The 25,317-nt window shown below is 37.8% G+C and overlaps 2 protein-coding genes across 2 annotated transcripts; one reads left to right on the forward strand and one right to left on the reverse strand.

Annotated features, from left to right (window-relative positions):
- The first annotated feature begins 983 nt into the window (after positions 1-983).
- On the forward strand, positions 984-10,971 carry LOC105038025 (bZIP transcription factor 12). Its single transcript, XM_073250916.1, has 4 exons — positions 984-1,767; positions 2,000-2,071; positions 2,503-2,532; positions 10,568-10,971. The coding sequence occupies exons 1-4, from the start codon at positions 1,072-1,074 to the stop codon at positions 10,646-10,648; spliced, it is 879 nt and encodes a 292-aa protein (XP_073107017.1). The 5' UTR covers positions 984-1,071; the 3' UTR covers positions 10,649-10,971.
- Positions 10,972-22,014: 11,043 nt separating this feature from the next.
- Positions 22,015-24,054, reverse strand: LOC105038024 (protein BYPASS1-LIKE). Its single transcript, XM_010913694.4, is given in 2 exon segments — positions 22,015-23,266; positions 23,269-24,054. Coding segments are annotated over 2 exon segments (1,221 nt in total). The 5' UTR covers positions 23,594-24,054; the 3' UTR covers positions 22,015-22,370.
- Between the last annotated feature and the right edge of the window lie 1,263 nt (positions 24,055-25,317).

Raw genomic sequence — 25,317 nt, forward strand, 5'->3', positions numbered from 1 at the left:
GTATTTTGATGTCTAAAGTTGCTTTAGGATAAACTATTTTTTTATTTTCTATCAATATTGTAAAATTGTTCTGAAGCTGTAGAAAAAAATTATTGTATATTTGGTTAACATATCCAAAAGCTATTTTGGAATAATAAAATGATCAAAAAGGATAAATATTTAAAATGCTATTCTATAGGAGATTAGAGTGGCGATAGAAAAAGTCTCGGATAAAAAGAGAAATGTAAGGAGATTAATACACAAGTCAGAAAAAAATGACATAGATAGAGATGAGAAAAAATTAATCAGATATGGATGGAGATGAAATAAGATTAATTTTAAGAAAGTTAATTCTTGATAGAGAAGAAAGTCTCACAAAAGAAAGTCTGACAAAAGAAGATATAGATGACGATGAGAGGAGATTAATAATTAAAAAAAGAGAGAAATAGATGGAGATGAGAGGATATTAATGGAGAATATGGATAGAGATAAGATGAGATTATTTTGAAAAAAAAAATTTTAATAATAAAAAAATAGATATACAAAGAAATTTTAAATAAAATTAATTTCATATAAATACGATGTAGGAGGGATCTTACGTGATCAAAAATTATTTTTGAATTATAATTAAATATTTAAAATTTTATTTTTGGATGTAAAATCATTTTTGATGATTACAAACGCACAATCTTGGTTACATGTTTCAATTGGACATATACTTTCCTGTAAGCTCACATAATACATCAAATGCTGAAAATAAAAATTGTTAAAATGATTTGAAACCCAATCACAAGCTGCCATGCCTTAGGTTGTATTATGGTCCTGCAGCCTGGATTGCAGAAGATCTGTCACTTTACTCTCCTTCTCATCAAAAGAAAAGTAAAAAGGGGTCCCCCTTTCCATCTGATAAAAAAACTCAGGTAAAGAAAACAGAGAAAAAGGTAACTTTGATCCCTCCTCCCCCGGGTGCCACGCGAAGACGAAAGCTCCCCGCATTAAAGAAAAGGAAACGGTCTGCTAGAGAGAGAGAGAGGATAGAGACAGAGCGAGAGCGAGAGCGAGAGCGAGAAAGGAAGTCCGCGTTGCAGATGGATGGCAAAACCTAACTCTAACCCTAGAATCCCTCGGATGGCGTCGTCGCGGGTGATGGCGTCGTCCTCGTCGGCCAACTCCGATCTCGCGCGCCAGTCCTCCATCTTCCCCCAGGCTGTCGCCGACCTCCAAGGCTCCGCCGGCGGCGACCCCCTCAAGACTCTGGGATCGATGAGCATGGAGGACCTCCTCCGCGTCTACCCGGAGAATGCTGCGCCCTTCGCCAGCGAGGACGCCGGCAGCGGCGGGGAGGCGTCGGCGTCGGGGTCGCAGCAGGGGAGCCTCGCGCTGCCGAAGGAGATCGGGAGCAAGACGGTTGAAGAGGTCTGGAGGGAGATCGCCGCCGGCCGGAAGGCGGACGGCGGGGACAGATCGGGCGGCCAGATGACGCTGGAGGACTTCCTCGCGAGGGCTGGAGCGGTAAGGGAGGAGGAGCTTAGGGTTCCGTCGGGGTCCGTGCAGGGGGGTTTCGGGTTGGATTCAGCAATGGGCGGTGCGTTTAGCCAGCAGCAGCAGCTGCCGCTCGAGAACCCGGTTATAGGGTTTGGGAATGAAGTGCATGGCGGCGGCGGCAGAAGAGGAGGGAGGGGAAGGAAGAGGCCGGTGTTGGATCCAGTAGACAGGGCGGCGCTTCAGAGGCAGAAGAGGATGATCAAGAACAGGGAGTCGGCTGCTAGATCAAGGGAGAGGAAACAGGTCCGAGATTTTTTTCCCCCCTCAATTCATTCTTCCGTTTCAATGGATGAATAATTTAGTCCTCAGTGTTTTAAAGGTATCAAATTTGGGTATATGCATGTGTTTTTATGCTTAGACAATGAATAATTTGGTCCTTGGTGGTGTGAAAAATGTTAAGACTTGTGCATGTTTATGTTTTCTTATTGGTGGTGTGACAAATATTAAATTTGCATATGCTCGTGTTTTCTTATAGGCCTACACTGCGGAACTTGAATCTTTAGTGTCTCAGCTGGAGGAGGAAAATGTGCAACTACTGAAATATCAGGTAGTGCTTAATGTTTATTCTAGAATCTAAATAAATGTTATTGTAGTAAAAGCAAGCTTCCTAGCAAAGAATGCAATTTTGTTGCATGGGAAAAGATGAATTTTCTTGCCTTTCTTCTAAACAAGTTTGATTTCTCTGGAGAACATAATGATTTTTGGGAGTGAGATGTCAATGTCTTGAAATCTCATAAGAAGGTTTGGCTTAATAAGAAACAGAATTGCACCTCATGATCATATAGGTCGTTCTTGTGCAATTGCGAGGAGTTTATGAAACATAGCTTTAATTCTTTAATATTCTGCCCATAAGTATGATTAACGGACATGAACAAGTTTCTTTTGTCCTGCCAGCAATTTTTAAATGATTAATGATGTTGGATTTATTGCTTGTCAATTTCTTCTGATGTTGGGGTCTGGTTGAATTGTAAATTGCAGGAGGAGCAGCACAAAGAGAGGCTCCAGCAGGTATGGATGTATGCTGGTCTGTTGGTTGTATATTAACTTATATAACAAAAACTTTTGCCTCTGGATATTTATGGCATCAGAAATGAGTTAATCTATGCAGTTCTCATGTAGAAGTTTTTCAAAGGTTTCTCTACATTTTGTTATGAATGTTTTATGTATCTTCCTTGACCGGATATGATTTGTTATGCCAAGTCTGTTTGCACAGTTTGGATGTCTGCCATAGTTGGCAATTTAAAACTTTTGGATGTCTTTTCAGAAAAAATATACTACAATGATGATTTTTTGGTTGCGCGGGAAGCCCAACATTCCATAAAATTTAAAAGCATATGAAAAATGCTATGAGACCTATTGCCAATAGTTTCCCTTCACCACTTGCATGCCATGTGGCATGAGGGAATCAGGGCTTTATACAACCACCTGTTCTGAATCATGCTGATCGCTGACCATTTGAATCACACTAATCCTCCTATGCCACATGGCATGATGGTGGTGCAGGGAAAATTTTTGGTAGCATTATTAACATTTGAAACAACATCCGCCCCCCCACCCAAATCTAAACTAGTCTTTTGTTGTATATTTCCTAAAGAGACATTTCAGTGTATGTTTACTACAATGTGGATCTAGGGCTAATTTCTTAACTATTAAATATGTAGAAACCAGACATGTTATTACTCTGAGTTAGACTATTTATTAATATCATATGATAATGTAATGAAAAATCATGGTGTTCTAGCAAAAGATTTACCAATAGTTGTACCAAACATGCTCATTAACTTGGGAATTTCAACCTTGTGGCTCAAGAGTTTGACTTGAACCCTCCCAGTAGTGCTCAAAATACATTAACAAGTGATTGCGATGATTTTGCCCATGTGATTTGGCACTTGGAAATTTTGTTTAATTATCTTGTCTCCTTCAACAATCTTAATGCATGCCCAGATTTATGATTTATCCCATTTTGGTCATCCTCCAAAAACATTGGTGAATAGTTATGATGGTCTCAAAAAAGTTATAGATGCTGGACAGATTGGCACTGTTCCTGCTTGATGCCTAGGCATTAGGTAGGTGCCTAGGTGCTTGTTAGGATTTCAAGTTGAGTGGCTAAACAAATTAGGAATTTTTTATGTCCTCCTCCTTCAATCCCTCTTCATTTTGTATTTATTCTTCTCTCCGATGTTAGGCCAAAAATTAGTCCATATTAGGCAACTGGTTCAATATTAATTTCCCATTTTTCATACATGTTTGTTGCCTATTCTGGATTTTTTTCTTGGTTAATGCACTGTCTATATGAACCTTGTTGCATGTTCTTGAATGTTTAAGAAATTCGAGGGATGGCTGGTCACCCGGTGTCCTTTCTAATTATAGATAAATGTTGCTCACAATGGATCTTGTTGGGTCACTAGCAGTGTTGTCTAAATGCCAATTATTTAAAGAGCTTTGCACCACAAAAGAGTCCCTTCATACAAGCTCAAACCTTTTTCCAAGATGTTTTATGCCTGATATTTTTTGATGTAAATATGCTAAATTTATTCAAATTGCATATCATACTGTACAATTTAATCTAGTCCTTTCTCTTCAAAACTCATGGAACATGAAGTCATCATCCAATGCGAATTCATCAAGCAAAAACCATCTAAAAGATGTGTCCAATTGGCTCATGCATGTGATGCCAAGCAAATAACCTTTTATGTAGAGCAACACATATGAAAAGTATGGAGATGAAGAAACATGTATAATGCACTTGAACTATGTATTGTAAACTACATGGATAAACATTTTAAGAAACAAGTTGAACAAAAACATGCAATTTATTAATCTCAAAGCAAGTCATGGAATACGAGATATATTATTGTGTTATTAGGGCAAGTTAATGGTAGCCTAAGAGGTGAGTTGATGAGAGGTATACAGGGTGCAAATAAATTAGGCCTTGGTTCCACCATGTTTAAGTCAACATCCTAGTCCAAGGCCTAGGCTAGATTAAATTGTCCTGGTAAAGGCTTCAGACTAGTATATCAAGATAGGAGCAAAATCAAAAACTGGGGAGAGGGGATGTCTAATAATATAATATTTCTATTTTTTGGATAGACATAGGGACATGCATTATATTGGAAACTTGGCGGCACTGTAAAAATGATTTGTCCTGCTTGTTGGGGTGCAAACAAGCTGAGCTTAGCTTGGTGGCATTTTGCAGTCAAGTCAAGTCATGTGATTTTCAAACGAACTTGTTTTGTTTACAAACCACTCATCTAAGAAACTTGGTGAAAGCTAACGCACCTCAAGATTTTCACACACACACACATATCTACATATATAATCCTCAATCTCATAATTTAAACATATGTTATCCGTAATCCTTAAACTTATGTAGCAGTGGCATAGGTTCCTCATTTTTGAACTCCTAAAATTACGCTAATAAGAATATCCATTAAGGATTTAAAATATTATAATATTCATATAATAAATATAATTAAATTTCTTTCCTAAAAAGGATTAAAACATGATAGACTTCTACTAGGTTTCTATCTTGAAAATGTTTAAAACATGTTAGAGTTCTATAGAGAAAGGGATTCTAACATTGCTGGACTTTGAGAATAAGCAAAGAAGGTATTCTACCATTGCTCGACTTTTTAAAATGAAAAAAGGAATAGACACAGCATGAAGGAAAAGAGACACTCATACTAACTTTTAAACCAAAGAGAAAAATATGAAGTTATGAACTAAGAGAAGAAGGTGAGATACTGCATTAAAACAAAATGGTAATTATGAATTAATTATTTGCATATGTTTTTACAAATTAAACTTCAACAATTATTTCAATTCTAAAATGTTTAGCAACCATATGCATCTGCATGTGCATTATAACTAGTTTTGTATAAAAGAATATATCTTTCAAGGATAAATATAAAAAATAACATTTATATGTAAACAATAAGTAGAACAATATATATATATAAATTATTTATTTATTTGTATGCTTATCTGAATCAAGCTGAGCTGGAGTAATTGAGCCTAGCTCTAGCCTAGCCAGTTTACCAATCGAGCAAATCAAACTTTAGTTGAATTCAAGGTAAACATCAGCTGATTGTAAACTGCTCACTTGTTTGACAATCCTACTTGCTTAGATAGCTAAAAGCTATATTACATGGGTTTGGTATGATGCAACATGTGCACCAGTATCTGGATATGTTGTACATCACTGGATCTTTTAGTGCCTAACTTTGCTTTGTGTAACTTTCAGGCTTTATGCACTTAATAGTTAATACAAACTTGTGCCTTGTTATTTATACATGTATGCTTGTCATGAACATACCTATAAAAAAATGCTGACCTATTCTTGTTGTTTTACAGTCATGGACTAAAAATTATTTTTAGACTATCATCAAAATAAGATAAGAAGAATAAAAGTTTTTGGTCAATAGGTTCTTAATGCAAAATGGCAGCATGTAATTGGGAAGCAGCTAATCTGCTTGTCAAAATATCAAATAAGCTTCTTGGTTGAATCCATCCATCATATTCTCTTGAATGAACGATGTATGATGCATGTTGTAGTGGCTGGATTAAAATCATGGCTCTTAGCTTTCTTTCTCTTGTTGTTTCGATGCTGTACGGTTGCATCTATCATGGCTCTCATCGCCTATGATCCTATCTTGCTGTTTCGTTCATTCACTGCATGCTCTATCCATCACCAACCTTATCCACCCAATTCGGTGCACCTCTAGCTTATTAGCTTACCTTATTCCAATTAGATCCTTGGCACCCCTTCCTCGAACTCTGTCTCCATTTCTCTAGCTTCTTTGTTTCCATGAATACACCCCCTTCTCTCACCTTCGCTATCTCTGCTTCTAGACTTTCAGAGTGCTGCATTGGACTTAAGATCCCATACTCATCTCGTGTCTTATTGACATGGATATGTCGGGGTGAAGCACAAAGTTTGAGTATTGTAGGCTACAACCACAAGTGTATGTACTTGGTATGGTTTTTCGAAGCATACATTCTAAAAGCACCTAATTACAATCAATGAAAAATTCTCAATTATTTATTGCTAAACAATTTCAGCCTGAAGTTTCTAGACTCATCTATTGAAGTATGATGCTATTTCCTTTTTCTTCTATTATGATGTATATGTGTTTTTCGAATAAAAGTTGCCATTGGCGAGTCAACTTACTCTTGTCATTTGCATATTGAAATGTTTGCATATGTTTGTTTCTATATTGTGTTCTAGTGAGGGTAGGCCTTGTTGCAACAGTAAGGTTGCTTCATTTTGACTTGCGTGTCATGGGTTTGAAGCACGGAAACAGTCTGAATGCACACGGTGATAAGGCTGCACTCTTTTGACCCTTCCTAAACCCTAGTGGTGGGAGCCTTGTGCACCGGGACTCCCTTTTTTTATAGTGTTCTATAATTTTGGATGGTGAAGTGTCGAGCACTTGGTGACACATGCCAAGTTACTTGGCTAACACTTCTATGTTTCCCTGGCATGTGTTGGGCAAGCGAGTAAGAGTGATTGAGGGATAGAGTAGAATGGGGCGCATTGGTATTGTTGGCTAAGGATTTTCTTCTTGTTACAATGTCAGGGAGGAGTTTGGAAGAGGTGAAGGGGAATTGAGAAATGATATATCACATTTGGAAATATGTATATATTTCCATTTTTTTTTACTTTATAATAATACATAAACTCCTGATTGTCATGATACTAATATGTGATTATTAAAAGATTATTGATGCTAATCATTATACACTTGGCTTAACAAGCTTGATATCCAGGACTAAGCCTAGGTCTGACTCATTGAAGAAATGGCTTCTTTTTCTAGGCTAGGTCCATCTTGTGTTTGTCATCTTGAGTCCAAGCCTGGCTTAAAGCAGATTGAGTCTGTTTAGCTAATAGATTAGCTCAGCACACAAGCATTTCTGCGTATGAAGTGAGGGAGATGTTAAAAAACAGTCCAGTCATTCATTTGTATGCACATTTGTCCTCTTTCAGTGATGATACTCAGTTGCCTCTAGATCATCAATTGTTGTGAGGATAATGTAGTTAAGGCCTGGATGTGAGTGTTGGAAATTGATTCCAAGTAGCCTAATTGCTTGCTCTGTTAAAATATATAATCTTTCATATAAGTTGGTGAGAACTGGTCTTGTATAATGTGGTAGGGCTTGTGGATTGTAGTTCTCATAAAAGGCATAGCTTATTGAAGGTACCATGACTTTGTCTTCACTCGGGTGAATTACAATGACCTCCTCGATTGTATGGTTGTCAAAATAAAAACTTGAAATGTATCTCATTGAAATTCTAATTCACTTTATTTATTTATTTATATATTTATTTGCATTGTAGAACGAACAATTTAGAAAATCTTAAAAATAAAGAATTATAAGACTCTTTATCTCACTAATGAAATGCTATCTATAAAGGTAATTAAGTACAATATCTTGTACCCTGTGAACAGATAATGAGAGAATGAATTAGGATACGTACCAATCCCCATGATGGGTTGAAAGATATAGAATGAAACAAATATTTTCCAGAATCTAAAAATAGAGGAAACCTACATTATACTCAGCATATTTTGATGATATAGTGAAAATTTCTGAGTACTGGATAAGGTCTTCTTTTGGGAATTTTGTTCAGTTCAGCTCCCCCCATCCCCACCCTCCCGCCCCAAAACAAAATAAATTGTATCTTATGGATGAATGCAGTTTCATTGTCAAGCTTGCACCTTCCTCTGTGAACCATGGTGAGTTGAGTTATTCCTTGATTGCATGAACTTGTATAAAATCAATCAAGGTAACTTTCCTACTCCCTGAAGACCTCTGAGTTTCTGCCTGCAACAGTTTTCTCTCCTCTCATCTAAAATAGCCGAGGGCCAGAACAGAACACTAATTTTTAGGATTGATTTTAAGGAGAGTGCTGGTAGTGAACACCTTAGATTTTGATGGATTAAACCATCCATAAAGTGGAGACCATATAGAAAGGCTTGTTTTTAAAGCATTGTCTTATTTTTACCAAGTCTCTTTCTAATCATAGCTACCTCATTTTTCCTGAAACTTTCTGCAATCTGGTTGTTCAACATATGGTAACATTGGCTAGCTGTGATACTTGTTTGGCTATCCCATTTTAGTTTATTTGTCTATTATATACATTTTGCCTTATTTGATTAGGTTAACTTTATAAAGCAATGCAGATAATGATATATACTTATTTAAGCACAATGGCACATTATTCCAATGAGAACCTCAGTAGGCGCTGGAACAGTGTTTGATGTGAAAGTATTGGCTTAGTTTCAGTTTTTTGATTAAAAAAGCCGTTTGCTGTGATAGTGTAATGATAACTACCTTATCTCCAATTGTTCTTTTGTTTCTCTTCTAGTTTTGTGGATCATCAGAACACTACCATCTCTATTTATTGCTACTTTTAAGAAGCTGTTTGCTACTTTACACCAAAGGTTGTATTACTTAAATAGAAATCAGTATATGGGGTTTACCTGTTTGCACAGAAAGATACATAACGTGAAGTGTTGTTTAGAAATTAGAATCATAATTTAAAAATAGAAAGGTTTGGATACACCTAGGAAATGGTTAACATGAACTTGTCTACACAGAGCTATATTATGAGGGAAGAAGCCTCCCAAGACACTTGTGTGCAACTAGCTTTCTCTCTCCATTTTTTTTAAAAAAAATAATCTCATCCTTTTTCTAAGCCAAATGGTTCGGTCCTATGGTAGTAATCTGCAGCAATGATTTGTTGAATCACATAATGATGCTGCTCTAAAGCCAATAAGGCTAGGAACAAGGTCTTAGGTGAATACAATGAGTATAATGTTAACTATTTCAGAAACAAGCCTAATCTATGTACCTGATACAAACTTCATCTCACACTTAGGTTAGCACCTAAGACATAACAATGCAACGGACATATATTTGCTATGCAGTCAAACAATGAGCTGCACTGTGTATGCCAGGGATAAGTTTATGGTTATCTGTTCTTCACCTATTCGTTGACAGCATCAATTTGGGGATCCAATATTTAGCAAGTTACATGCAACAAGATTTATTGCTTTTGCATTTATAATCCCTTATATTCTACTATGCAAGCAATCCATTGACCATCTATTCATGCACAGTATGTGAAATGCCATAACGTTGATCAATCTTTTATCGTATATATCATTATGCTCTTCAATGCACTTCCTACTCCTTAAGAACTAAGAAACTATTTTGTTTTCTAGCAAAATTAGGAAAAGAATAGATTATAAATGCAAGTTTTCCAAGTTTATGCACATACCTAAAAACAATATTGTGCGAGCAACTATTTGGGTATTTTCAATAGTTAGCAACTATTTTGGGTATTTTCGAATTCAATAGTTTATCACCATCAATTAACATCATTCAGCATTGTTTGTCAAGATCATAGTAAACATGGTAAACTTTCATGCCATCAATTTGTACTAAGTAGCATTAAAACCTTTACTAGATGATTAGTTGTTGACTTTTTTGATTTTAAATTATTATGTTTAGGTGCACAATTGAGCAGTTTAGACTGGATTAATGTATTTTTGATTAATTAGATTTGGGCCTGTATCTTGATTTTACTCTTTTAACATTGTTGTGTATGTCTCTAAAGGCAGTAATTTATGCAGTGTTTTTTTAGGTCTCCTATCCAATGACTGTGATATAGTTTTTTATTGCTAACACTCCTCTCTTGTGATGAAACATTTTACTTTGCGACATCAGCAACTGGGATCAGCTGCTTTTTCCCCTTGAACAAAACATCCTTTTGATTCGTCCATCTAGAATTGTTTGTAGTTCTCATGCTTGGCATTCCCATCATATCTCAAGCTACATATATTATTTTTGTTTATATCTGCCAGAGTCCAGGTGCTGGAAATCCTCAAAAGGTCAAATAGTTTAAACATCCAATGAGGGGCAGCACAGCCCTAATTTGTCCTCTTAACACTTTAATATATAGGTGCATTTATTTGCATACAGAGTGGAAATTAGGTTTTGTATGGCTAATGGCTTGAACTTATTTTTTTTTTGGCAGCTGATGGAAAATGTGATCCCAGTTACTGAGAAGAAAAAACCAAAGCGGCCTCTGCGAAGAACTTGTTCCATGCAATGGTAGGAAGAGTACCAAGGGAGTCCTGAGTGGTGGTATTTAATTCCATTCATAGAAACTCTAGAAGAAATTTAGAAAGCCATGACTGTTTGAGGGGAAGTCAGTATGTGTAAAAATGTAGGACTGCAGCCAACAGAGGTAGCAAAGGTGACAATCTAGATGGATGAGGGAAAGTGGTTGATGGACTTGCATCTTTTTTCGTTTTAATTTTCTGCTGTAAAAGAACAAGGGATTGTAAAGAGACTTTTGAATAAGCAGGCCGCTTAGATGTGACCTTTATATGTATTTTCTCACTATATAAAATCTCACAGAAAATAATTCATAATTCATTCACTGTGGCAAAATTTATTATGATGATATTAACTTCACCTCTCAGCCGGAAATTGACCTAGTTCAACTTCTATCATCTTTGTTAAAGTTGCCGGTATCATGGTCTGCACACGTGTATGCTGGATTTTCATGATAGCTACTGATTAAGTCATAATAATTTTTTGGTAAACTAAGTCAAGATATTGCCCTGCGCCCCTGTATAGGTTAACAAAATTTCTTATTTTTCAGCTCTGATTCTCTTCATGGATTAGTAGCCACATAATTTAGGCAACATGTCGTAACACCTGTTCCATGAATGAGTGAAGCAAAAATTGGAAATTGCTGTTGATTGCTATTCATCATCTGACATGGTGTTGATATGGCATCTGAAGATTTTCCTAGTCTTTGAGTTGCACCAACACTTTTGGGTGGCATCAATCCACTCTTCCCTTGGTTGGTGAATGTAGCAGCTAGAGAATGGCATTGCACAGGGTTAAACATCATAGCCGCTTCAATTGTTATCATGTTTTGAAGCATGGATGTCTTTGACAGTCAACAGAGAAGAGAGTTTTTGTGCATCACGTACAATAAAATTAATGTGAAATACATCATCCAATCATATTGGATCACGTAGCGTATTCAATGATGGGATAGATATTTAATGCTGTTCTATTTTTTCTTTCTCCAAATTTTAATGATTAAAATGCTGTAAAATAAAAAAAGAACATTATTATTACTTTCTGATGTTTTGCATGACTTTTTGTGAATATATATGATTTTATGTGAATATATATAATTTTTTATAAATATATATGACATTTGAAATAATATTTATAATTTTTTAATGTATTATATGATTTTTTATGAATATATATGATATCCTGAATAATATATATTACTTTCTGTGAATATATATGATACTAAAATGGAGACATCTGCATTAATAGTGCCTCCGTTTGACATATGAAGTTTTGAAAATAGCTGAAGGAGCCGTGTGTAAGCACTGTGGTTTTATGCTAGACTCTTGCTTTAGGATTCCATAGAAAAAAAATTCCCTCGTCTTTATCCTCGATAAAGAACCCGATGATTTTGATCATTTTAGGAGAGAGATGGAGCGGTCCGAGTTCCATTAACAGGTCAGAAAAGGGGCATTGAGATGGAAGGATGAGCTCAAGAGCAAGGGAGGGGTTTTTTTTTTTATCTTTTTCTCTCTTTTTCGAGTTTCTTTCTCTCACTTTGCCTTGGGAGTTTTTGTTTTGGAGTGGGGGAGAAAGAGGAAGGGACTTAGGAGACTAAAAGGGATGTTGGTTGGTGAGGTAAGAGAGAAAGGGGGAAAGGAGAAGTATTTGGAGAAGTCCCAATGAGAAGTTTTGTCTCTTGAGATGTGAATGAGGTGGGTTTCTTACTTTTCTTTTTTTTTTTGTGAATGAAAAATATCCAACACGAGACCCCAGCCATTATCTAGGCTTCTCCATTCAGTTGCTCCAAACCTCTTATCTGGTTGGGACTCCCAAGGATGGAAAAAATGGGAGAAGGAAAAATCAACAAAAATAGAGGAAAGACTAAAAAAATTTAGGGTAAGACCTTTCCCTGTATAGATGATTTTTTTTTTCGCTTTCTTTTTTTTTTTTCATTTCATTATCTTTTTAGAGATCTGTGGAAAAGAAGAGCACTTGAGAAAGATTAGAGAATTTTGTAGGTTTCGTTTATTTTTTTCCTCCAAGCCTCGCATCCAATGCATCGCATGGGATTATAATCTAATATATATAATATTTTGAACAATATATATAGCTTTCTAATACTTATATGATTTTCTGTCAATATATATGACATCCTAAATAATATATATGACTTTCTAATATCTTATATGACTTTCTAATGCCTTATACGACTTTTTATTGGTTATAATAACTAATAGGATATTATATAAAGCATTAGGAAGTCATATATATTATTCAAGATATTATATATATTAATAAGAAGTCATATATATAATTGAAGATATCATATATATTGACAAAAAATCATATAAGGCATTCAGAAGCCATATATATTGTTTAGGATATCATATATATTCATAGGAAGTCATATAAGACATTAGAAAGCCATATATATTATTCAAAATATCATATATATTCATAGGAAGTCATATATATTATTTAAAATATCATATATATTCACAGGAAGTCATGCAAAGTATCAGAAAGTCATATATATCATTTAGGATGCTATATAGACATATGAAGTCATATATATTATTTGGGATGCCATATATATTCATAGAAAGTCATATAAGACATCAGGAAATAATAATACTGTTCTTTCTTTATTCTACGAAAAAAATGATATTTTAGTCACTAAAAATTAGAAAAAAAAAAAGCTAAGTGACATTAAATGTCTGTTCCATCATTAAATATGATACGTGCTCCAACATGATTGAGCGGTATGCTCTATATCAATTTGATTACACCGTAAGTGGTGCACAAAGGATTACTCTAAGATTGCATTTGATGCATTGCCAAGCAATCTTGAAAGATAATGCGGATTGTCTTTAGGATAGATTGCCATCATTAAATTACCAATAATATTGATTACTATGTTTAGTACATACAGATAATATTATAGTAAAATTTTTGAAAATCTTGATTGACATATTTGGTATGATAATCAGATTGGCGATGATATAAAATCAAAATTTTAAAATACCTCTAATAATTTTGTCCAGATGCACTTCTTTTTCTCTAGTGAGAAATGACAGGAGTGGTATAGGTGTGATAATAGCACGAAAAAATGAAGGACAAAGAAGGATGTAGGAAACTGCAAGCATTGAGGGTGAAGAGGGGGAGGGGCGGGCATATGTGGAGCCATAGGAGTGGTGGGGACAGACATAAAAGAGCTAAAGGGGTGGTGGGGGACAAAGACGGAGAAGTCGCAGACAAATAAAGGGAGATAGAAGAGTCGCGGGCTGAAGGCGCACACGGAGGAGGGCAGAGGGGATGGGAAGAGGGTTGGGCAATAGATTTTATGTGATTTTTTTGAAGGATAATTTTATCCAAAATTTTTATTATAATATTTTTAAAAAATTAATAATCTGGATAGCCACCTCTTTTCAAAACAATCTAAATTACCATCCAAAAATCATACCAAACGCAATAATCAGATTATTCCATTAAATTACCAGCCTACCAAATGCAACCTAATAACAAACAATATGCTATCAAATGTGCTGAAGGAATGAGAATCCGTCCCTTAGGCAATATGGTTTTGGTGTGACCAGCTGGAGAGCCACTTTAAGTACTACAAAAGCTCCACCAACTTCCGAAGTGCAGGAGTTCGTCGCTTCATTGAGAAATATTAAATTATCACAAACTAATCTCGCTTCCAGGAAACAAAACATTCTATAATGAGTAGCTTACCATGTGCAATCTTAAAGCTCAAAACTATTTCAATATCAGTCTTTCAGTGGATCTCCAACTCTTTAAACTATTTCATGAAAAACTCTTCATGACACTTCCTCATCATAACAGCAAATTCTCTAACCTAGCAGAAAATTGATGATGCTTTCTTTCTCAATTGCATCATTGGAAAAACAACCCATTATTCCAAGCTGTGGTTTTGGACTACAATTTGCGCGTCGTTTCAAATGAAAAATAATGTTTGTTCCTGAAATCTTTGAATTCCTCTACAATACCTTCCGATAACAGCATAACATCAAAATCATCAGTCATCATATCTAACAATTGCAGTTAGTACTGATATTGGCATGCAGTAAAGATAGCATGGATACTGGATATCAAGGAGATGAATCAAGTCCCAAATGAATCAGCATAAAATAGTGCCTAAGATAACTGAAACCGAACAAGGAAAATTCAATTTGTTTCCCTGGGAAAGACCTAAACCAAATGATAGGATGATTGACCAATCAGAGGACTCCATATCACAAATCCAACAGAAGCATCCAACATAAGCAGCTAAGTAATGAACTAACAGTAAAAAGTGATATAGAAATTTAATCGAGATATTGGAGAGATTAGAAATTGCAACCAAATGATCCACATAAGAATGATGAGGCCATTGGGATGCAGATTCCCAAGCTAAGCATTGCTGGAGTAGATAGAAATCTTATTAGAACATAAATGAAATTGTATTCGGTTATCAGATGGGGAAGATATTTCTTTTCCTTTCTTCAATATTCTGTCAAGATGGGGAAGATAGTTTTTAGTTTTTTCTCTACACAATGAAAGGCAAAAGAAAGTAAAACATAGCAGCCAATCACAACCAGCTTTAAAAGTATGAATACAATGAGATCCTTCACCAAGTGTAGAAACAGAAATGGATCTGACATCTCTGGTCTCCTGTATGCAATATACTCATGGAGAGTCTTATCCCCCAGGAATAAGGACACAAGAGTACTAACATGAAAGAAAGTAATAAATCTTAATCTTAATTTATCATTTCCCTCAAAAATCATCCAAAAATAAAAGATATATGTCCTAGAAATTGTAAAAAAAAAATTAGCAACTTGGGAGAATCAACAGACATATTCCTTTTCTCTTATTCAAGACACTGTCAAGATAGTGAAGATAGTTTTTAGTTTTTTTCTCCACACAACGAATTCACGAGTAGAAAGCAAGAGAAAGAAAAACATACAGCCAATCACAACCAGCTTTAGCAGTATGAAAACCATGAAATCCTTCACCAAGTGTAGAAACAGAAATGGATCTGACATCTCTGGCCTTCTGTATGCAACATATTCATGGAGAGTCTTATCCCCCAAGAATAAGGACAATCAATGATGTCACTACAAGCAAGCTTCTTATGACAAATTGCAGCAGCATATGATCACCAATTCCCTTCCCTCCCTCATTCTCTAATGACTTCTTCATTAAATTTTATATGATAGCCAATTACTAGAATCTCTAATACTGCATCAATAGCCATCAGACATCCTACCTTATCTGTGACCATCATCATCCCACCTATTCTATTCCCATATGGGTTCAAGTCAGATAAAATATGCTAGGTTGAATTTGCACAAAAAACTATTCAAATATCAACTGTCAAGAAATTCACGCAATTGCTGATAATATTGTTGTCTTAAAGATGCCTCCAAAAGCAAGCTTCCCCTAGACCATGGTCTATTGGTGTACATGCAAAGGAACTTATTGAGTTACATGGTGACCTAATCAGTCTGCTTTCAAGAGAAACACATATAGCCTATATCTCAGGCTATGGTCATACAATTATATGCATTTCAATTAACAAGCAGAACAGACTCCAACATATCAAATTTATCTTGTTTTGTCATATATATAATTCAATTCATGCCAGCATTCATAATTGCTCAACTACTGTTAGGCACGTAATGATCTGTCATCTTAACTTTTTGATGTAACTTCTAAATCGAAACAATGAATCTCCAATCAAAAGTTAAATAATGATAAAGTTTTTTCTTTCCTTCCTTTTCCAAAAAAAAAACTTGATCCATAACACAAGCTCTCCCTTCCCTACTTTAGAACCAGCAAATGATACAACAATTCTCTGGAAAAATCTGAAACAAAAAGATTAGAACCTCCTGACTTTCGAACTATATTTCATATTTATCAAGCCAAACAGAGAAATATGAAATAACCAACCATTTATTATGGTTTTCAACCTTCCAAAGAATGCCTAAGCCAATTCTGACCCAGCCCCAACCAAAAACATATCAACATGCCTGGGCAATTCTATGCAGCAATCCCCTTAAAGGACACGGAAGAATGCCTAAGTGGCTAGGCAGGCAGTTATATTACATAATTCCCAATAAAATAAATAAATATTTTTCCATTACTGAAAAGAAAAACAACAATGGAAAGAAGAGAAGAATGAAGAATTATATCAGCAGAAATGGAGGTGATAAGTGACTTATTGATTGTCGTCTACCTTTGCTACTGTGACTAGAAGGGAAGGACTAGAGAGGATGAGGACAGGAGGGGAGACTAAAAAAGAAGAGTTATTTTTCCATCATCTCCTCTTCCCCTCCCTCTGATCACAGGCTTGTTGCTCTCCATCTTCTCCTCAGCCCCTGCAACCCCTGCCCTGCGCACCCCCCTCCCCCTAGGGCACCTTCTCTATGACTATTGGCTCACTGCCTCTATCTTCTCCTCTCTCCTCATTTCACTATTTTTGGTGCCCTAACCCCTTTTCTCTCAGCACATAATGAAGAATGGTTAAAAGGATGGCTGGAAAGACTTTAGATGAGAGGAGGTAATAGATGGAGGGGAGTGATCTCCAAGTCATAACATTTGAACTCTGGTAATATTTATTTACTGGAAGAGTGAATGAGTAAAAAATTTAATGCCTTTCATAAACCAAACAAGAAGACACTTGCTCGAGATAAGAAGTAGCCCCTTGCCAAGCTCCCACCAAGGTGCTCAGGTGGGCTTGGGTTATTGGACTGGACCAAAAACGTGACCAGGCCATGGGAAAACTTTTGTCCAAACATGGCCCATGCCTAAGCCTGAAAATTTTCCAAGGTTTTAGGCTCAGGCACAAGTGCAAATCAGCCTGAAAGTCCAAAAAAAGCCACAACCATGTAAGGAGGAAATGGAGGGAAGGAGGTTCTTGTTGGAGGTTAGGCTGACTAACTCAAGCTCCGTTCTTGTAACTTGCTTGTTTGGTCTCCAAATTGGTTAGAGAAATGTTTGATGGCGATGCCAATGGCTACATGTCAGTCATTACTCTTCTTTTTCTTCCTTACACTGCAGCCCTGGTCAAATGGCCTCCAATTGGGGAAGCGAAAAGCCCCCACATTTCCCTCTCCAACTGTCTCATGGCTCATGTCATCAATGCTTGTTCTTGACAACATCTTCAATATTGATCAAACCCAAAAGATTGTTGACCAACTCCACCTTAAATTCCCCACGACCAGGGACTGCCACTTTGTATCATGCTGGATGCTGAAGTAGTGGTAGGTCAAATCAATATTGATGTAGGTGCAGGGCCAAGAGAGGAGCAACAAGTAGGGCTCTTCCTTAAGGTTGAGAGAAGGGTGAACTAGGGTAGCTTACAAAATGGCAACTAGGGCTTCTAAGAGGATGAACAGGATTAACATGACTGAAGAAATGATTCTAGCCATCTTTCAAAGTATGGATTGCTTGTATATATCACAAAAATGTAAGTGTGTGCACACATACATGTGCTTCTTTAATATGTATTGGCGTGCACATGCATGCATGGAGGTGCATGCTTCTGTAATATATAGTAGCTACATTAAAGGATTAGAGATTTACATTGGGCTCCACCAGAGCCCCACTTAAACTGACAAAAATTGGCCCATATCCCATCCCAAAGGTGATCCATCTTGATAGGCATTGAGCTAGACAAAGATCATTACCAGCATAGATAAGGCTTGGAAAGCAACAGGTGTCTAGGTGGTTGGGTTGTCTAACTGCCTAGGTGGCCACCTTTAACAACATTTTATGTCGCTCACTAAAGATGTCCTAGCCAAGTCCTGGATCTGTAATATACAGATGTCATGGCTATTTCAATTACTATATTAAATCTCTTGTCACTTTTATTCAATTTTGTTTATTCAAATTGTTTAGATTTGTTTCTCAGTTGTACATAATAAAATAGCCAAAAGTGCAGAATCAAAACAAAGAGGTTAAACATGGCTTTTGCCTTATTATTCATATTAGAAATCCAAAATATTGTTAAGTGACTAGCTCGTTGATCACCTGGTGCACAAATAATCATGGATTAAACTGGGACTCATAATTCTCAATCTCTTTAATTTGTAAATTAAATACTAAAATCCATGATCAGTTATTACTAGTTAAGAACTGCTACAAATGCACTCATAGTTGTAACTATTAAATTCTTCTTGCATTTCATTTCTCAATTCACATTGAAGAGCTTTGCATCTCTAAGCATATGATTAACATATACTACCATGTTTCCTAACTATTCACAAACCAAGGTAAATTAATCTTTGGACAGAACTATCATTCTAAATTCGACAGCATCTGATGATTCTGCAACTATGGCCAAACTATTTATCTCATTCATTCTCTCGTATCCCTTAAGAAAATCACTGGATCTAAAAGGGGAATTGGTTGCTTTGTAAGACATTGATGAGACATTTTGCTCCTTACAACAATGTATAATCGATAAGATACTTGGATGTCAATCATATGCATCTAACAAATTTAGAGTCTCTTGTACCAAACATAATCTAAATAATCATTATGAGAGATTCTCAACTAAATGCTTCTAAATATTATATGTTATTCCAGTTATTAATTATAAATAAAAAATTATTTTACATTATTTTATGGAAAATTGACATAATTTACATAAAATTAATGTATTTTAATTTCAAGATTGAAATATATAGCTTACATACATACATAGTTAGGCTGGGATTAAGCAGGCATATTTTTTTTTGAAAAAAAATTTGGTGGTCATTCACCACTACTGAGCTGGCAAAAAAAAAAAGAAGAAGAATGGTAGAAATATAGCTAGTGAGCAAAAATATAGCATAAACCATATAATTTGCAATTCCAAACATTGATTTTGATTTAAATGTTTTAAATATATGCAAATCAAATTTCAGCTAATTTGGCTGTTTCCAAACTATAGATAAAACTAACCCATTACATCATATACTGTTGAAATGGTCAATTTTATTTTCATTTGATGCATGGATAAAAGACCCCAAAAATTAATGATTTTTAGTGTTTAACATATATATATACTCACACACACACACACACACACACACACACACACACACACACACATATATATATATATATATATATATATATATATATATATATATATATATATACCTTACACGTCTTATGCTGTCACCAAATTTCTTAAACGAGATGCTCATGAGAAGCTCAGGTTGAGATTCAAATTGAATGAGCCACTTAATGAGAAAGCAAGTTAAGCTTAAGCAAAGCTTCCCCTTACTCAAGTTCAAGTTAGCACATCCATATTGACAAATTGTCAGCTTTCCTACTTCACAAAATAAATTACTTAGATATGACAACCTATGCAATCAAATATGATTTCTGAGCTAGAGCCATCTTAAAGGAAACTATTTAAGTATTATAAATAAATCAGTTAGGGTTACGGATTACGAATTGGCACAATGATAACCAATTGTCACAACTCACGATAACTCAAATAAAGATTCAGCTTGCAATATAAGAGTAGGAATTGGAAAAAAAAAAGAGTGCTATTAAGAAACCCTTTCTAAAAATGCTAGATGGTGTTTGATTATGCCCTTTACTAGGATATATCTAAACATCCATATCATGGATGCAGAAAATTAGACAGGTATATAATTATTTGGAAGTTGAAAGGCAACCATAGCATGCTTAAGGCAAAAAAAAAAAAAGAAAAAGAAAAGGAAACTTTTTTTTAAAAAAGGCTTTACACAACTTTCAGTGCAAATAAATCTAAAACTACCAAATAGCAAAAACAATAAAGATGGGCCAAGTTGCTAATTTGCTAACCAAGAAATAAATATGGAAGCAGTCAAGTTTCCAAACTTAACCTTGTTGAGTATATGATCATAAAAGATGTGCTACCTCTACTCCCTTTAGCTGGTAGGTTTCAATACATTTGTGGTATGTCACTTATCCATTGCCCAATGTTTTCAGAAGGTTAACCAGAATGGTTTTCCCAACAATGATTCTCATGAAATGCTGGAAAAGAAGTTCTAGTAATTAAGCTAAAGCCTTCTTATTTGTAGTGAAAAAAACAGAAGATTTTAGCTATCTTTAGAACAACATAAGAAACATTAAATACATTATATACTAAATCACACTTTGTTACATTTATAACTCACCTTCTATCTTTATAAATGCAAATAGTTCCTCTTCAACATATAAATGTCCAGATTTGGCTTTGATTAATTTCGATATATATTTCTTCCTTTCGGTCCTTAAATTATTCTCCTCAATTTAATTAAATATTCTTCTCTCAGTCTTCCATAGTTTCTCTATTACAAAGCCATAATTACATTAACTTACCTCTCTGATTCCTAATGTTCTCTAAAATATTAGCTGATGCTCTTGCCCTTTCATTGGACAGAACTCACAACATCCAAGCAAATGTCTTGGTTAAAAAAAAAATTATGATTTTTCCAGCACATATAAAATATTTCAACAACTAAGTCTAAAATATAACAAACTTAAAGATACAAGGAACTGGCCACCATCTATCAAAAAGGTCGTACCTTCTTCTCTTCCCAAGCCTTTTATAAGTAAATCCAAACTGATAGTTCAGGAACCATTGTTATGTATTGGTAAATACATGTTAGCAACTAATCAACCGAAAAAATCATTTTGGACTCTGAAGGCTATTAGCATCCAATATCGTTTATATTGCTATAATTTGGGGCCTTGGGCCCTCAACATCTATTAGGGCTGCTTGTAGACTTCTATCATTTCAGTTCTTCTCGATCACATACTAGGAGATGTTTCTTACATGAGATTCACATACCCACTTTGTTGTTAGCAGTTATAAGCTTATAATATATGCCTATATGTTAGGGGAAAAAAGGTAATCATATACTCATGATATCAAGAACAAAATCCTCCAACATAAAATTTTCTGAACACTTTTATCATAAATTTTCCCCACTTTTTTTTGCTGACTCAATGAGTAGGCTCATTTTAATAATTTTCTCAAAATTTCTACAAATAATCATGATAGTTTGCAAACATTTTATGAAGAATAATTGGCAAGTGGATAGAATTTTTAGTGATTATGTTTAGGAGTATAAATAAGGGTTTGCATGAACCAGAGAAATTGCTGCAGGAAATATGAAACAAAAGTCTGTCTTGACTGTGGAGAACACATGAACATCTAACAGTTATATTTGGCAGGTAATTCATAACCCAACAAAGATTCCTGACTCTTCTATACATCAACCACAATATGAAGAAAAGAAGAAAATAATCCTTCTCCAAACTTCATTACCGTTCACTAATGGGTAACATTGCATTGCACACTCATTGGAAGATTTACAAAATATAAAGTTTCAAGGCAAACATGGTACCATGGAAATCAGAAAACAATCACAGAATTTGCAAATCTCACGGATGATTGAACAATCAAGAAAATGGTTGGATAATTATACATTAGACCTAAACAGCACATGGCAACATCATCAGAAACATAACTAAAAAATGCAATCCACATTTTATGGAATGTATAGTGGTAACTAAATACAGGAGCGGTACCTGGTTAACCTTAATTGTGGAAGGATACATTTGATAAATTTCTTCAGCTCCTTATCTATGCCTTCCTTCTAATGTGTTGCATCCCAAAAATCAAAACACAAATAAGCCCGCGACAAGAAAACTGGCAAAAACTGCACCTTTGATGCCACTCCCCATATAACCAACATCAAAACAATTCACTCAGGATTATGCGACCGGCTTATGCTATCAAGGCCCTCTGTTCGGCTGCGCACAATCCTATGGAACACCTCCCTCACCTGGCGTTCCAGCGGGTCAAGCCCTTCCTTCAAAGCGTTGCACACCTCCGCCAGCTCCTGCACTCTCTGCCTCACCTCCGCCTCCTTCTCCTCGGTCAACGGAAACTGGACCGAGTCCATCAATTCCGCCAATTGACGAGTGCATTTCTCAATCTGATGGATCTCCTTCAGCAACCCACTAGAATTCTTCCTGTCCTTCTTCTTTGACTCCTCCACGATCCGCTCATGGAGCGACAGCACTGAGGCTGCCCATGGGAAGCTGCGGGGAATGGAGAAGTGGGTCCCGAGGCCACGGTCCTGACACGGGAGGGCAGCAACGAGAGCCCACATCACAAAGAGCAGCACGGAGCTCATAGTGAACACGGGGACGGCAAGGCCACTAGTGGCGGTGATCTCGTTCCCCCGAGGAGCGGAGAGGTTGTTGTTGATGGCTTGGAGCTGGCGGGCGGCGGACCAGGAGCGGGAGACGCTCCAGGAGAGGGAGCGGAAGTGACCGCCCGGGTGGCGGCCGCCGGCGTGGTAGTTGCCATCCTTGCTGTGGGTGTTGCGGCCGAAGGAGCGGTTGCGTTGATTAAGGATGGAGCCAGCCTCCTTCTCGTCGAGCATGAGAATGGTCACGTCGGTGAGGGCTTTCCGGGCGCGGCGGAGCTGGCCCTCGCCGAGGGTCTTGTGAGAAGCATCGAGAGCGACCAGAACGATCTCGAGGTGCTTCTTCCACTGCCGGATCTGGTCGATCCCGTCCCTAATAGCATTGCAGACATCAAGGGCCTTGACGCCGCGCTCGAAGAAGTCGGAGATGAGGCGGTCGAGAGGGGGCGGGAGAGGATCCCTTTGCTGTTGAATAGGATCACGCGGAACTCTTCTTGGCAGATGAGGAAGGTGTCGAGGAGCTTCCGGACCCAGGACAGGGAGAGGAGGTCTTCTCCTCCTCCTCCGCTGCCGCCGCCACTGCCGAGGCCGGCGGAGGAGAGGTCGAGGAAGAGGTCGGCGACGTTGCGTTGGAAGGCCTCGAGCTCTTGGTCCTGGCTGGAGCCGCCGTCGTGGCCATCCATGGAGTGGACCTGGTCGCGGCGAATGCTCAGGATCGTCCGCCCGATCGACGCGAATGGCACCGACGAGCCCTGGTAATCCGTAGCCGGCATTATCACATTAATGGATCAAATAAATTCAATTCAACCCAGAACCATTGCAATCCAGAGATCCAGGATCTCCTCAGCAATCAGAAACCCTAGAATTCAATCGAATTAGAGAATTGTTAGAGCAAATGGAAGAGGATTGGGACTGGAGCTGGAGAAAGAGAGAGAGAAAGGAAACCCTGAAGCTTGGGAGGAGGCCGGCAATGGCGGATCTTTATGGGTTCGATGGCGAATGGAAAAAAGAAAAGGGGGAGCAGTGGCCGGTAGATTTTCTAAATAAAGGAGGAGAAGAACAGTGTTCTAACGTTTCCATCATTTTGATGGGGAGAAGCTAAAAAAACGGTGGGGCGGCGTGCGGTGAATTGACCGAGTGCAGACGCGACCGCGCCACGTGGGAGAGGGGGTGGTGCCGGTTTCACACGTTTGCGGTCGGGCGCAGTTGGCGCCGGAGCAGGGGAAGACCGGTTCCGGTCTTTGGTGGGATTCTCCGGCTGGAGCGGGGAATAATAGTTCTTAGCCTGGATAAGAAGAGGGGAATTTTGACGGGAATAAGTCGCGAGGGAAGGGGCTTAAGTTGGCTTTCGGAATATATTAATTCTATGTTTGGATTAAGAGTAGGGCTGTAAATAGGCCGGGCCGGGCCACACCTCTGCCGGAGTCCGGCCTAAAATTTTTTATTAGACTTCGGATCGAACATAGGCTCGAAAGTTGGTAAAAAACTCAAGTCCGAACCTGAGGGCCAAGCTCAACCCGAACTCGATTGGACCAGCCCAATTTTTAGCCACTTCTCTTTCTTTAAAAAAATAAAATAAAAATAAAAAATAAAAAATCTGAGCCCTAACCTTTTCCTTCTATGGCTCATCTGCCTCCCTCTGTTTGCAGCTTCTTCGCACCCAATCCTCACGCCCGGTGCCACCCGCATCTCCTGCACCCATCCACAGCTCCTTCGCCCGTGACTCCTTCGTTTCAGTCCCACTCCCCCGACCTCTCTACCCTTGGTGCCCGTAGCTCCTCCGCCTCCCTCTGCCCTCGGTCCCCTTCCTCCGACCCACTACCCCCAACGCCTGTGGCTGTGGCTCCTCCGTGCTTGGTTCCCATCCCCCCTGGCGCTTGTAGCTCCTCTGCCTCTCTCTGCACTCGATCTCCCTCCCTCTGGGTGCCTGTAGCTACTCTGCCTCTCTCTGCCCTCGGTCCCTCTCCCTCGACCCCTACCCCTGATGCCTGTGGCTGTGGCTCATCTGCGCTCGGTCCCTCTCCCCCCCAGTGTCCGTAGCTCCCTGCCTTTCTCTACCCTTGATCCCCCTCCCCCGACCCCCTACCCCCGATGCCTGTGGCTGTGGCTCATCCACACTCGGTCCCCCTCCCCCTTCCTCCGCCCCCCCCCCAAGTGCCTGTAGCTCCCCACCTCCCTCCGCCCTCGGTCCCCCTCCCCTCGGTGCCTGTAGCTTCTTCGTGCCACATCCCCCCCCCCGATCTGCTGTGCCCGCAACTTCTCCACATCGGCATTGATACCTCTGTGTCAAATATCCGTGCGTAAGTGGGAACTGGTGAAATACTGGGGGTTAACGTGGCATGTTGTTCACCGTGGATGCAATGGGTAATGAGTAACATGGCGTGTTATTCACCGTGAGATTATCGGGCTCTAATCGTGCTGGATATTGGATTCGAGCTCGGATTGGGCCAAAGGTATACTCAAGTCCGGTCTGAAAAATAAATGGATCTTATAAATA

Source organism: Elaeis guineensis, chromosome 1, assembly GCF_000442705.2.
Source record: "Elaeis guineensis isolate ETL-2024a chromosome 1, EG11, whole genome shotgun sequence".
Lineage (NCBI taxonomy): Eukaryota > Viridiplantae > Streptophyta > Magnoliopsida > Arecales > Arecaceae > Elaeis > Elaeis guineensis.